Raw genomic sequence first — 14,360 nt, 5'->3', positions numbered from 1 at the left:
TACATCCTTTCATACCCACGATCTATCATCTTCAAATGACAACTTCAAATAGAGCCGCATATCATGTCACTAAAGAGAAGTCTTCCAAGCTGGATAATCGTGATAATGAGGTCAGATTTGGTGGCCTCCCCAGTAATCGGATCTGAAACCAGTAAAGTAGTTTTGGTACACATGTGTATGTGATGGCTGTGTACATTCTGAAACATGTCACCACATTTCAAAGAGATGAAAGTAGCAGCGCAGCGGAGACGCTGAGCGAGTTTACCGTAGGATGTATGTGAGAAGAAGCATCTGCAGGACCAGGAACGGGTAGGCAAAGCTCTCCCTCAGGGGTGGAGTCCACATCACTCGAGTGCTCTGATAAAACATGCAACCAAGAAAAGAATGAAATTTACTTAAAATCAAATTCACATCGTTGTGATTTTCCTGTCAGAGAGGGGAAAAAAAAGAAGGATGAGATACATTTTATTCCTCTGCAGCTTATAAATAAATCTTACTTAAGCCTATATTTACACAGACTGTAGAACACACTGCTTGTGTAAAGATTACAGGCATTTAATGCAAGACATCTGGTATCTGTCTATTGGCAGGATCTCTTAAATGCAAAATTACTGTGGGTGAGGAGGTTTCATGTTTTTAATCTATGCTGGAAGAACCAATTTATTCATGCATTCCAGGTTAGCTCACTGGAACAAAATACAGCAGGTTAAAGTTTAAGCCAGTGACTGCATTTAGCTATAACTAATAAACATTAAGCTGTTGTCTGGTTGGCTCTGACTATACGACACATCATTCAATCTCAACATATAATGTTCACCTAAAAACAATTTCAGCCAAGTAGACCGCACCCAACTTGCTAAATATCAAATTTACAATTTGATATTGCACTTGACTGCTTAGCGCTATACTCTCACTATAGCCCTAATTACCAATTGTGTGGTGGCTCATACAGCAGCATACTGTATATGCAGCCCTGCACACAGAACGGGGGATGAGAGGAAGTAGATACCAGGAACATTTGTTTCCTAGTTCCAGCATGAAGAGAAAGTACCATATATATACACATACCACTGAAAAAAATAAAATCCCCAGTGAACAGGCCCGGGGGGGGGGGGGGGGGGGGGGGGGGGGGGGGGGGGGGGGGGGGGGGGGTTGTCTGCTTAATGAGCCTGTTTGTAAGGGTTTAAAACTCCCACACCTCTATTTTAACACTGTTAACACCACAGTCAGTCCCACATGCATGTGTCACCTCAGAGCACGCAACCCCCACTGCTTTTTTTTTTTTTTTTTTTAACACTCCTTCCTCTACAAAAGTGGAAATCACATATGTTGCAAGCCACCACAGCACTCAGGGAGAGGACACAGAAATATGTTCGAGAGTGTGTTTGACTGAAATTTGTTCAGGAGGAGACTTGAGAGAAGGAGATAGGCAGAAGGACTCAGCTTTGAGTGCCAGCCAAAAACAAGTCTAAGCCCCTTTGAGGGCTTGAAATGAGTCCCTGTTAACCACCCTCCTCTTTTTCTGATTGCTTTTTTTCCTTTTGAGTTTTACACATTTCAGAAGCTTACACTTTACAAAGCTCCTACATTTGAATATCCCGATAAAGATATTAAAAGGAAACTGCACTTACCTCGCCGTGATTGAAGAAAAAACACAATGTGGTTACAACGCCACCCAGTCGACTGCCACTAATGAGAAAAAATTTGAACAAAGTGGGGGTAAAAGACAAGACAGGCAGAAAGCAGCAGACAGATTCAGAGAGATTATCCTCTCTCTGATGGTTCAGATCTATAAATCTGAGAGACAGCAGATGAATGGTCTACGCCTGACAGCTCACTGCTGAGATGGGCCATTTAAAATGATCCTCTCCTCACCAATGCCCACCCGAGCAAGACAGGACAGAGTGCTGTGCTGGAGCGGTTACCTGAGGTAGGAGCCGTAAATGAAGAAGAGGCTCATCATCAAGCCGTTCAGCAGGAACACACAGGCCACGTAGAAATATGCTGGGTCACCCATCCCTGGAGTGGGCGCGCACACACACACACACACACACACACACACACACACACACACACACACACACACACACACACACACACACACACAGGCAGCTTTTATCCAAGTTAAATGGTACCAGTCGAGCTGTCTGACATATAATGCAGTTTTGATAATTTGCATCATTTTAGGAAGATATTCAAGTTAGCTGGAAAATACAAAGATTTATTAGAAACCAGTAGCTTGAGGACATCGTTGGGACATTGGGAATTTCTGATTCTATGTTTTTTTTTTTTTAAGAACTGTGCCTAAATATCCAACTGCTGTTATATTCACACATGTTGTAGGTTTTTGGTTTTCAGTGGATTTGGATACTTTTTAAAAATTCTCTGCAAGCATCACTTCATTTCACATTTACTGTTGTTGATTACCACCTAGAAAAGCATTTCATGCTCCTTTAGTAAGCCTTTTTCTCCTTTTAAAAAGAGCTGGCAAAAAACCCATCTATGAACAATATTGCTAAGCAATGCCATCCTGCTGTTCTCTCTCTGAGCAGCAGCACCGCCCACATGGAGGCTGAGCACCATGGGAGAAACATTCTGTTGCTGCTAACATTTTTCTATCAGTAATGATCTCATACGTAACAAAACTACCGCAACTCCATTATCTCAGGTGTATGATTATTTTGTCAGGGGACACTGCGGTTATAAAACTCAGACACAAGCCTCTCTGCAAGGTTAACTGCTTAAAGTAAATAAAATATGCACACTTCTGTCTTTATGTGAAAATATTTAGCTAGAATGCCTGGCATCCTTCTCCATCACACAGGTGATAATTATGCTTCAGTTTACTGCATCACTGATGCAAACATAGAACCTTCGTTGCAAGATTTAGCAACTTTTATTATGGTGAAATATTTATGGATGCTCTTGCTTAGAGTGAGGCAAATCTCTCTGTGAGAGGAGCAGCTCTCAGTTTGTGCACTGTATGAGAGACATTACTGCCTTTACCTTCCTCTTTGAGTGAGTTTAGAAGAGCCAATATATATATATATATACACACTAGTGTTTCATTTCATCAGACCAGTGAAGTCATCTCACCCCCCCGGAGATGACTGACCAGGAAAAGGAATGCAAATCTTTGAGTACAAGTGCTTTTATTCCAATATGTTTAAAAATCTGATCTGAAGGTGACGCGTGCAGGCATCTCCCTCAATCTGTACTGCTTGAATTTTGTGTGCAAAAATGGGGCGCTTCAGACTGAATAAGTTAGGTCGTGCAAAAATAGCCCAGAAACAGGATCTTTGTGCAGCTCTGCTTCTGCTATGAAGACACCGCATAATGTGATCCTCTCCTGCAGACTCGGACCTGCACTTAAAAAATATAATTACATTTTTTTAAAAATCCATATGTAATGGTATGTGTGCAATAAATATTAAATATTGCTTATATGTTTTGTGTTCCGTAACTCCTCAAGTTCAAATCTGATAATAAAAACTGTTTTTTGCTCAGTATGGAAGACCGATAACCACACAATCACATCCAGATCTTTTCCTGTTCTGTGTCTGCTTGGGTCCAAAAATGTGTATTTTAGGTTAAATGGTGATTCCAACATGAATGTAGGTATGAATCTGAGCATGAATGAGTGAATGTCTCTCTGTGTTAGCCCTGTGACAGACTGTCCAGAGTGTACTCCACCTCTATCACAGCGTCAGCCGGGATAGCCTTTAACACCTGAATGACTGAAATGGATAAGCAGTTAAGAAACCCAATGGATGACAAAAATAGCTGTTATCACACAGCAGCAGAGGTTTCATATCTGAATGACACCAAAGCTGAAGTGTAATAACAGGAAGTATATTACACAACATGTTAGGATCAGCCAGTATGCGGCCTTATCAAAAACAGCAGACAAAAAACACACGCTGAACTGGAATAATTAGACACATTTATTAGAGCATATCAGCCTGTAGGTTCCTCAATTTGTTCCCCCAAAATCTGATGGCGAGATTAAGGTTTGAAGCTTTTGTGACAGCAAATAGACTTTGCTTCACTTCACTGTTCAGCGAACTGACGTCTTGCTGCTGTATTTTGGGCACCATCTCTTCTCTATGATGCCAGCATAATAAGAAGGTGCACAGAACAGATCGACCAGGCTACAATGACTAACATGATACTTGGGGGTGTGTTGACATCACCAAGAGCCGCTTCATCCCCGTGATGTGACGGTAAATCACTCGACAAACAGAAAAAGGACCTTGTTCCAACACTGAAAATGTAACACAGACTTCCCATTCTCTGTGTAATTTTATATCATATAAAAATAACATATCGGCTGACAGTTACAGGAAATGCAGTGCGGCTTGCGTCAGGTTTATGTAAACACTGTGAAAACAGCCTGTGTACATCAACCGTGGGGTGCCACGTTCACTAATGAGACTGACAGAAACACAGAGGCTGCAGCTTCACAAAGGAAAGCTGACAGCAGCTTTTGCTTGTTTTCTGTCAGCAGACTTCCAGGAAATGTTCCTGTGAGCAAACTGAAAAAAAAAAAAAACTATTTATGTGTAAAAGGTTAAAAGCATTTTCCTTCCCTCAGGACCAGAAAATCAATCAGTATGTTTCTCTTGTTCTGTTATAAATGTTATTCAGTCTGCTGTTGTGGTATAGCTTTATAGGGGATGCCGAGCATGACGTTTCTTAATCTTATTTTTTGTTTTATTAACCATAGGCATAAAGCTGATCTATCAGCTGACTGACACACTGTTAATAAGGCCAAGCTTTACTTAGACTGAGCTTCTCAAATGTGAGATTTTTGTACTTTTCTACATCTTAAGTGACAGTTAAACATTTTATTCAAGGAACTGAGTTACACTCTTCACCAAGTGGGATGAAACAGGGGAATGGATTGTGTGTGTGTGTGTGTGTGTGTGTGTGTGTGTGTGTGTGTGTAAATGCACACAAAGGAGCATGTTTTTAGTTAAGACTTACGTGCCATAGCAACAGTGTTTACCTTCACAGCTGTCCACAGGAGTAAGTCCCTCTCCTCTGTTGATGGACCAGCACATTTTTGTGGGAATCCCAAAGTAACCCATTACACCTGTGTACGCCCGGTACCAGCTGGCCAGGACCACCTGGGGAGAGAAGACAGGATGTGAAAATAATGTTTAAAAATGACATTTTCAATTCAGCTTTCAATTTGTCTTCCTCAGAAAATTACAACAAGATAATGGAGATGAAAGATTGTTGTCACCTTTGGCTTTCCAGCACGTCACTATATAACCGGCAGCCAGTTTCATTCAGTTTTATATTTTTCATTATTAAAGTTTTTTTCTTTTGATTAAGGCTTCAAAAAAATATTTTTTCAAAATCTGTGTTACATAATTAAGTTCTCAGTATTGACCAAACTAACTGTGATTATGAGTTTTGCTAATATAGAGCAGCCCTAAATAACTGTGCTTATATATCGTTAAGTAACCAGATTACTTACAGTCACTCATCCTCAGTGAGCATATTTCTAAACCACCATGTAAAGAAACATTTACAGAAATATGGTTTCTCCATCCAACAAGATTCGTTCTGAAGAAAGCGCATTAATCTGCCATGTATACATTTCTCACTGCACTTATTGTTATTGCATATTATACATGGCAAAGGACTGCAGAGAGGGAGAATAAAAGTAGAGGGGGATGTATGAAAGGATAGAGAAATGAATAAAAAAATCCAACACAAACAATCATCTAAAAGACTAAATAAGATCCACCACTGAACAGCTGACTATTTGCTAAATTCATAAACTCTTGCTGTGTAAGGATGCAAGTTCTCCAATTACCTGCATTACCTGATTTCGCTCAATTGTAAACTTAATAAACACACTAAATGCATCCACATTATTGTACTGCTACCACTTCTGACCATATAATCCTAATGAAATGCTGTAAAAAGGTTTAGTCATCACTGCACAGCTGAAGAACCTCTTCATGATAAAATTACCTCAGCCATCAAATCTTTTATTCCTGCTGTAAAAGAGTTTTGTTTGGACCAAGGGATTCACTGTACATTTCCCTCTCAAAGCCTGTGCAAGAATAAAGAGTCGATCTTCTTCTGAATACATTTCAAAGTTATGGATTATTTTAGTCAGAGCAGCAAATAAAATGCGTGCATGGTAACTTGCCAGAATCAATATTACCTCTGGATAGAGATTGAATCTCTTCAGTGTGTTAATAACCAGGGGATACTCTGTCAGCCGATCGTTCATGACCATGTGAAGGCCGTCCAGGAAAGAAGGAGCCTCAATAATTGTCTTGTAGTAGGAATAGTACAGACCCTGGTATCAAAGAGAACATTACATACAGAAGATTACAGAAAGAAACAGGCAGCAGACGGCTACTAAATATAACTCCAGCCCTACAACTCAGAAGAAACTGGAATGAGTTACACCAGCTCAGCAGATTGCCACGACTCACAGCCCATTTGGCAGCAAACAGCGGGGGGGGAGGCAACACAAATATTCTGTTTTCACATAAATTTTCACCTTCAGCATCACTTAAACACCAGCACAAACACTACTTTTAGGGCGTTTTTACACCCATAGTTCGTTTACTGTGGTCCAAATCAGCTGGCGAGTTTGTAAACTTGTAGCTTTGCCCAGTGATTTGGTCTCTTTTAACACAGAAAATTCCAAGCAAACCAAAATACGTGATTACAAACCACGTGGGAACATTCAGTCTGCTTACTGGCCAGATGTGTCTGGGGTGGAAGCAACGAAACTAAATACAGGAAAAGTTGCTGTGTTTTGGACTATTGGGGAAGACGGAGACTTTACATTCATTTCACGGCTAGTTGCTAGCCTGCACTGACCTCTGCACATCTACACTGCATCCCAGAATACAAAACATACATGGCTACAGGAAGGTGCTTAGCTCAAACATGCACATTGCAAGTTTGAGCTAAGCACAAACATGCAACGTGCACCTGGTAGTTGTGTCAAATTGGGGATGGATCGAGGTTGGCTCACGTTCACACCATAAACAAACTGCTCTGGAGCTCATTTGGAACAGGGACCGAGATCACCTCCTCCCAAGTGTTTTGGTGCATTTATTTTGGTCTGCACCTGAATGAGATTGCTGCATTCACATCTGCACAAACGAACCGCACAAAGGGGGGGAAACAAAGCAGAGTTCAATTTAAAGGGACTAAACACTGCAGGTGTGAAAACACCCTCAGAGACAAATGTTGGTTTTGCTCTTGTGCAGTTGTTTATCAAGTGATCAACGTGGAAAGTGACAGATCAGCAAAGAATTAATAAATACACTGATTTTAACAACTTTCAAGTCCAATATTTTTGTATTACTGATTTGATTTTCTCTGAATGGACAAAGAGTCACGCTAGTTAACTACAGTCATGCAAGTCTTCTTTTAAATGTTTGTTTTCACCCCTTTCACTTCAGCTGAGGCCTGCACTACTGTTTGGTGGCCACGGATCAAAGTTCACTTTAATCAACTTTGCCTTTGAAAATCAGTTTGGACGTCATGTAAAGCACCGCGTTTTGGAAATCATTACACCATCGTCGTCGTCTTGACTGTAGAGGAATACGCTGTGCAGTTTGTGATCACCCTGATTAATGTTTCTTTATTAAGCAGGCTGATCTCACTTTTGAAGCACAACCCTCACATCCTTTTTTACTGCAGACTGCTGTCATACTTCGTTAACAGAAGGCTAAGGTGGCAGTTCTTATATGCTGACTGCGGAGGCAGCAAACACGGCCATTAACAATCTCCTCATTAAGTTTTAATGACTTCAGCAATGATATGGTCTATAAAATGAAATGAAAATATTAAAGAATGCATGCTGTGATTAGCAAAGAGCTGTCCCAGAACTGCCTGGTTTGTCTGAGTAATCTCAACACCCACCTTTAAATTTCAAACAAAATCATAACAACAAAACAGATTGGACCGTTTTTCAGTCAGTTGACTGATGACGATATTCCATTACAAATAAGTGTTATATACACGTTATATGTTGAGATCTCTTAGTAAGGTGTTGGACCACATGCTACCACCACAGCTCAAATATGCATTCAAACTGTACTGCAGGGATGGACACCATTCTTCCAAAACATAATCCATACTCATTGGGTATTTGTATGAAGGTGTGGAGAGTGCTGGCCAACACATGGGTCCAAAATCTACCACATTTGTTTAACTGAGAAGACATGTGGTAAATCACAGCCCCCTCATGCCCAAAGGATGCACTGTCCTCTTGGAAGCGCCCGCTCCAATCAGGAGAGGAACGTTTACTACGGAATAAAGTAAAGAAGCCACCAAAATGCACCTATTTAAGTAGTTATTTTGAAGCATTAGCTAAATTATTTTTAATGTCAGTTGTTGCCAGGACACAAAACAGTGCATGTATAGAATCACCCATCAAAAACAGCTTCAAGGGTTTGCTGACTGTTCCAAAATTGTCATCTTCTTCGTCTTTTGGGGTCACCACAGCGGATCATCTACCTCCATATCACCCTGTCCTGAGCATCCTCCTCTGTCACACCAACCTTCTGCATGTCCTCCTTCACTTCATGACTCCATGAATCTTCTCTGAAGTCTTCCTCTTTTCCTCCTGCCTTGCAGCTCCATATTCAGCACCCTTTTTCCAATATATCCACTATCCCCCCTCTCCACATGTCTAACTCATTTCAACCTTGCCTCTCTTTGTCTCCAAACTGCTCAGCCTGAGCCGTCCCTCTTACATATTCATTTCTAATCTTGTCCATCCTGGTCACTCCCAGTGAGAATCTTAACAGCGCTGCCTCCCGACTTTACTCAAAAATAAAGGTTTTAAAATGCTGTTTCCCCCCTTGAAATTATTCTTCTACCACTATCTTTGCTGTTGCAGTACTCTCTGATCAATTTCAATTCAAGAAGCCCATAACTCTCATAGATAAAAATAATCACTCAGAATAACTCGATTTTCAGTGACCATTTCCTCTGGTCAAAGAAAAAGTAAGAAAGCCACCACAATACCAATTTAAGCATAACAGAACCACCAAATATCCTCAATGTAGGACTCAAGAGGGATGTTTTTCCTTGTGTGTATATCCTTCATCTGCATCTTCAGCTACAAAGACAGCAAAGTGCCCTGCAACAGGTGGAGAGGATGGGTGAAATATAGCCCTGAAATTAAGATCATGGAGTTAATCTGGGATTATTCAAAGAAAACCTCTCCAGTTTTGCTCAGAATAACTGTCCTGCAAACTAACAGTGAGCAAAGACTAGAGACAACTGGTGCTGTTTTAAGTGCATGCTAAATATTAATCTAAATAAGGTTTTTCCTTTTCAAGGATTTTAGGCTTTAATAAAGTGCAATTCTGCTCCTAAGATTCTGCACTTTTTATGGTCTTGTTCAGAATAAACATACATAAGCAATACACACATAAAAATACTGTGCCATCCCACGTGATGACATGACAGTATTTATCAAATACATGTGCACACTCCTATTGCCTGAGATCAGTGAACAGTGTCATCACTTCCTGAAAGAAATCACTATTTCAGAAAAGAAAAAACAAAGAATTACCATTTCTGTTCGAAAAGCCATTTCCTTCTCCAGGTTAGACAAATGCGAAAAGTGCCTGTCATTCTCAAAGAGCTGTGAGAGATGATACCTGGGCACAGGGGCGAGAATGCTGTGTGAGCCAACAGTACAGTAGTGTGTTAACGCTAATGTGGTAAACCCGATAAAATCCACATCTTACCAGTGCAGATATCCACTCAGAGCAGCTGCGGACAGAGAGAATTAACTTTCACTGTTACAGAAGAAAAAAGCTACTTCATAAATGAGAATGGAGGCTAGACATGCAAAGCCAAAAACCGCTGTTTTGACTACAAGGGTGAAGACTTGCGGTGTCAGGGGGGTTATACTATCGTGCATTTAGAGGAGAAATCCAAGCTTGAAGTTTGCCAGAAAACCTGTTAACACGTGTGGAGCTGATGTGGCAAAATAAGCAGAAGAAAAACGGGACACTTTCATTGATTTTAATGAGCAGCAGCAACAGCAGGTAACTACCGCTAGAGAGATAGCGTTCGGGTGGGCTAACGTTAGCCAAGTGATCGGCAGCGGAGATAACTTAATTTAGCGGAGCCGCTAATGCTGCTAGTGTTAGCACTCGTTAGCTTATGGTTCTGCAAGAAGCTAACAGGCTAGCGGTTTTGAACTTACCGAGGAGAAGAGTGATTCCCAGCTTGGCGGCTGCAGAGGGAGTTAGCCCCAGCTTGTGCCCGATGCCTGAAAGCCCCGTTTGAATGCGTGCTGTTGAAAGCCTTGCCCTCCCTGCCTGGTCGCCTAACGTTACTTTTGCCAGGAGGCGAAACAAGCGGGCTCCTGTCGCGGTCAGTTTGGGTCGCCGGACTCTTCGCGGTCTGTTTTTTGGTTTTAGCCACCATGATTTCCAGAAAGAGACGAGGTAAAGCCAGCGGAGAGTCGCTGAAGAATCCAAGGGGTGTGAGCTGCGCAGCCCCAACACACGCTCGTATCTGGTCCTCGAATCTGCCCCCTTTACTACCTGAGCGATGCTTTAAATGGGCACTGCGAGAAAGCTTGTGAAGTTGCGCACCCTGCTGGCCGTTGCACACCACTGCAGCCAGCTTGAGAGTGTAACCGTGGCAACGCCAAGTAGCGCGTGCTTTTCAGTGTCAGAAAATTATAACACATGTAAATAAATAATTATAAAATAAATCCGAAATGTGCAAATGCACAAAAGCCACAGACTCTAAAGGGGGCTACCACAGGAGGCTTTGTTTGAAATGGTATTTGTTGTTGAAAAGTCAATAAAATAATTTATTATTAATAATAATAATAAAAAAAAAACAAGCAGAACACACACACACAAAAACTGCAGAAAAAATAGACATAGACTACCAAATCTTAAAAGCCAAATGAGATGCAAAACACCCTGCAACGAGGTGAAAAAAGATTACAAAGAGACACAAAATCATCACAAAGATGTGCAAAATGATGGCAAAGACACAAAGCGGAGACATAAGCATGCAAAAAAATGATTAAAGAGCAGAATTTAATTTCTGACTATGGATGGGACACCCTGAGTCAAGGTGAAACTGGGATTAAATGTGTTTTTGGAAGCTGATAAAATATGCCAAAATGTTTTTTATTTTTCTTCTCAAAGTAACAATAACAGAACTAATAAATAACTGAGAGCAAAGAATGGTGGTATAAATATAACATTTCCCCCCTTTTCTAAGGGGACAAGCTTTTTTAAAATCTTATTTTGGTCCAAGATCAGAAAGATTTTAAAGATTTTTTTCTTTTTCTCTAGTTAATCATATCTCTGCAAAGTAGCATCTATGCTATTTATCATCTTGTAATTTCTTATTTTGAGTGTATTTATGAGGGTTCATTTTGAGCTAGAAAGTTTTTCTTTCTTTCTTTCTTTCATACTCTACAAGTGCCACTTAAGCTGGCTTAGCAGCAGTGTTTCCACTGCACACAAAGCTGAAGCAGCAGAAGAGGATTTCCTATTAATGTGAGACACTGAGCTGTGAGCTGACTGAGTCACAACCAGAGCAGCCAAAGGTGCAGCATGACATACATGATACCATACTCACAAAATAAATAAACATGTACGCAAATCAGCACTCCTCATTGACTTATGACATCATCAGCTGTTTTCCTCTGATTTGGATCTGAGTGTAAAGCAGCGTTCTGAGCTGAGGTGGAGTTAAATGTGCTTCAAAATGTAAAATTAATTACACCTCACCTACTTTAGCTGTTGTAGCAGCCTAAGTGGAATAGTATCGCATCCCACGCTCGCATCGAACCCGTGATCTGTCTCTTGCTCCTCTTAGCAAATGAAGGAGGCAGGCTTTGTACTCTGATAACTGGCACTGTGAAAACTGAAGGAAGAAGCTGGGTTTGAACTCTGAGTTAAAATCTGCAGAGATGATGAGCTTTACAGTATCAGCTGTCATACTGGCAGCAGGTGAAGAGTTAACTGTAACGTTTTGTCATGACGTGGAATCAAACTTTGACCCCTCCATACCAACAGATTTGGAACAATATGAAAGCACAGAAAAATGAATGAAAAAAGAACAAATCCTGTAAAATGAAAAAAGTGTCAAATCTCTTAACTAAAGGCAAGTCCTTATCCTTATATGTATTAAAATGTATTGGTTGTACTGTTGAATCCATGGTGATGGATATGAATGGATTTATTTCTAAAGTCTGTCTGATGGAGCCAAAGGTTGGCCATGCAGAGAGGAAAAACTTTACACTGGACTTTAACCCTCATCTTACCAGCTGGGGGCCAAAGGTAAAGTTTTTGTCATATTTCACAGGTTTTTATTTTCTAATATTCCATTTCTTCATGACTTTGGCAGCTAGTTTGTTCCTAATACTGTCACATCACTGTTTGTGTTTCTGCATTGATAAATATTTTTTTTTAAATATGAATGTTTTGGGGATCCTATTCAAAGGCACCCAATTCTTCCGGGGTAGACTTAATAAATGGAACTATTTATGCAGTTTATGTTGTCATGAGTCCTAAATTAAAGTGTCATATAGCATGTTGGGGTTAGAGGAACCCTGTCAGTCATTTTAAAGAAGAAAGAATCCATTGCTGTATGATCATCTGGATGGGGAACTTCCCTGATTGAAAGTTATCAGAACAGTAGAGGCGTAACCAGTGCTACCTGAGACAGCTGGGCTGTTCCCGGTTTATGCCACAGATGAAAAGAAGAACTGATACTGCTGCATTGCAAGCCCCAGTCTGAGAACAATGACTCTCTGGGGAATGAGGAAGTGGAGGAAAGTGTCACCTGCTGATGTGACTGTCCAAGGCACAAATGAGGTGTTACGTTGGCTCCTGAATTCAGGCAGGAAAGGCTCCGGCTTGTCCAGAGGTTCTGGACATACATACTGATATATTCTGAACCCATAAATGCACAGATGTTGCAGAGATGCCACCTAATTAACAGGAGCCATAAAACAGTTTCAATAAACCATAAATATTAATGAAATCACATTACAGCTGCTGACATCTGTTACTCACCTACTAAACTACCAAAACAAACACAAAAACCACGTAAAGGTAGTTAAACTAAGTAAAAATTTATATGACTCCAAGTTACAGCTTTGGTTTCTGAACTGAGCCACGTTAGTCATGCAGCAGCTTGCATGTCAGAGTGAAATGTATTGAAAAAAGTTCACATGATATTTGGATTCATCAGCTCCCACAGAGAAAAGTTCACTCTGAAACCTTTCCCGCGTGTTTATCAGAGCTGAAGGACATGGAGCTACAACTTGGCATCATGTTATCAAAGTCTGACTCCTCTGGACTGAAAAAAATATAGCACAACATGATACACAGATAAATACAACATTCAAAAGAAGCTTGAAAACTGCTGCAGGAAATAAATAATACCGTGTATGAAACCTTGTGCAAAAAAAAAAAATTCAAAACCTATAAAATATATGTAAAAAAAAGAAAAGAATGACAAAGCTCTTCAAAAACAGCAACTTTAATCATTATCATCATAATAATAAATAATAATATTAAAATGAAGGTTGTTCCCATCAATTTATTTACATGAATTTATTTCAGTTTAGAAAACAAAAAAATCTGCATTCTGTTCCAGAAAGCAGGCGTAACAAACTTTGAGTGTAACCCTGAACTGGAACGTGATTAATCAGAGATGGGAATCAGAGATGGGTCAGCCAGTTCTGACTATGTTCATATGACTTTAAACTGTGCATGGGTAATGAAAAAAGCCATCATTAACTTACAGTTAAAAACATAAAAAACATACATATAAAGCAGAATTGGCGGGGGCAGTAGAAGCAGTCAGGGCAGTAATAGTGACCACTGTTCTTTCTTATTTTAAAGTGGTCAGAAAATATTGAAGCACCATCACATGTGACCAACAGATGTCACTAAATGACCACAATTACATCTGTACTTTCAACCCCCATTTCATCTTATCATCATTCATCATCATCATCATCATCATCATCATCATCATCATCACATCAAAACCATTAAATGGAAATAAATAAATAAATAAAAATAAGGCAGGTAACAACTCTGAGCAGACACTTTGATGCTGATGTGTTTGGGTTGAGCCATATTTCATTGATTGGAGCAGAGATAATAACAGCAGGAAAGATGAATTTCATCCCATCTGTTTTTCCTGGGAAGGACTGACAAGGAGAAAGAGGGAGAATGAGAGTGACATCATCACAGCTTCTCTCAAACTCCACAAACAATTGATTCCCGCTCAGGGTGGGCGATGCGCTTTGTAGTGGGCTTTGTGTGGGTGCAGGGAGATATAATCATAAGATATTATGAGAGGCA

General features: G+C 40.3%; 1 protein-coding gene across 1 annotated transcript in view; it reads right to left on the bottom strand.

The window, feature by feature from the left end:
• The window catches only part of dpy19l1l (dpy-19-like 1, like (H. sapiens)), a 29,581-nt gene extending 19,004 nt beyond the window's left edge, over window positions 1-10,577 (bottom strand). Inside the window, 9 exon segments of the mRNA XM_030750509.1 lie at window positions 266-357; window positions 1,632-1,689; window positions 1,926-2,019; window positions 5,009-5,129; window positions 6,185-6,322; window positions 9,572-9,659; window positions 9,750-9,774; window positions 10,214-10,278; window positions 10,280-10,577. Coding sequence (XP_030606369.1) covers window positions 266-357; window positions 1,632-1,689; window positions 1,926-2,019; window positions 5,009-5,129; window positions 6,185-6,322; window positions 9,572-9,659; window positions 9,750-9,774; window positions 10,214-10,278; window positions 10,280-10,437 — 839 coding nt within the window. The 5' untranslated portion in view covers window positions 10,438-10,577.
• Window positions 10,578-14,360: the final 3,783 nt, after the last annotated feature.

The sequence above is a fragment of the Archocentrus centrarchus genome, chromosome 16, assembly GCF_007364275.1.
Source record: "Archocentrus centrarchus isolate MPI-CPG fArcCen1 chromosome 16, fArcCen1, whole genome shotgun sequence".
Classification (NCBI taxonomy): Eukaryota; Metazoa; Chordata; class Actinopteri; order Cichliformes; family Cichlidae; genus Archocentrus; species Archocentrus centrarchus.
The sequence above is the reverse complement of the archived record's forward strand: the minus strand, read 5'-3'. Positions and strand labels throughout refer to the sequence as shown.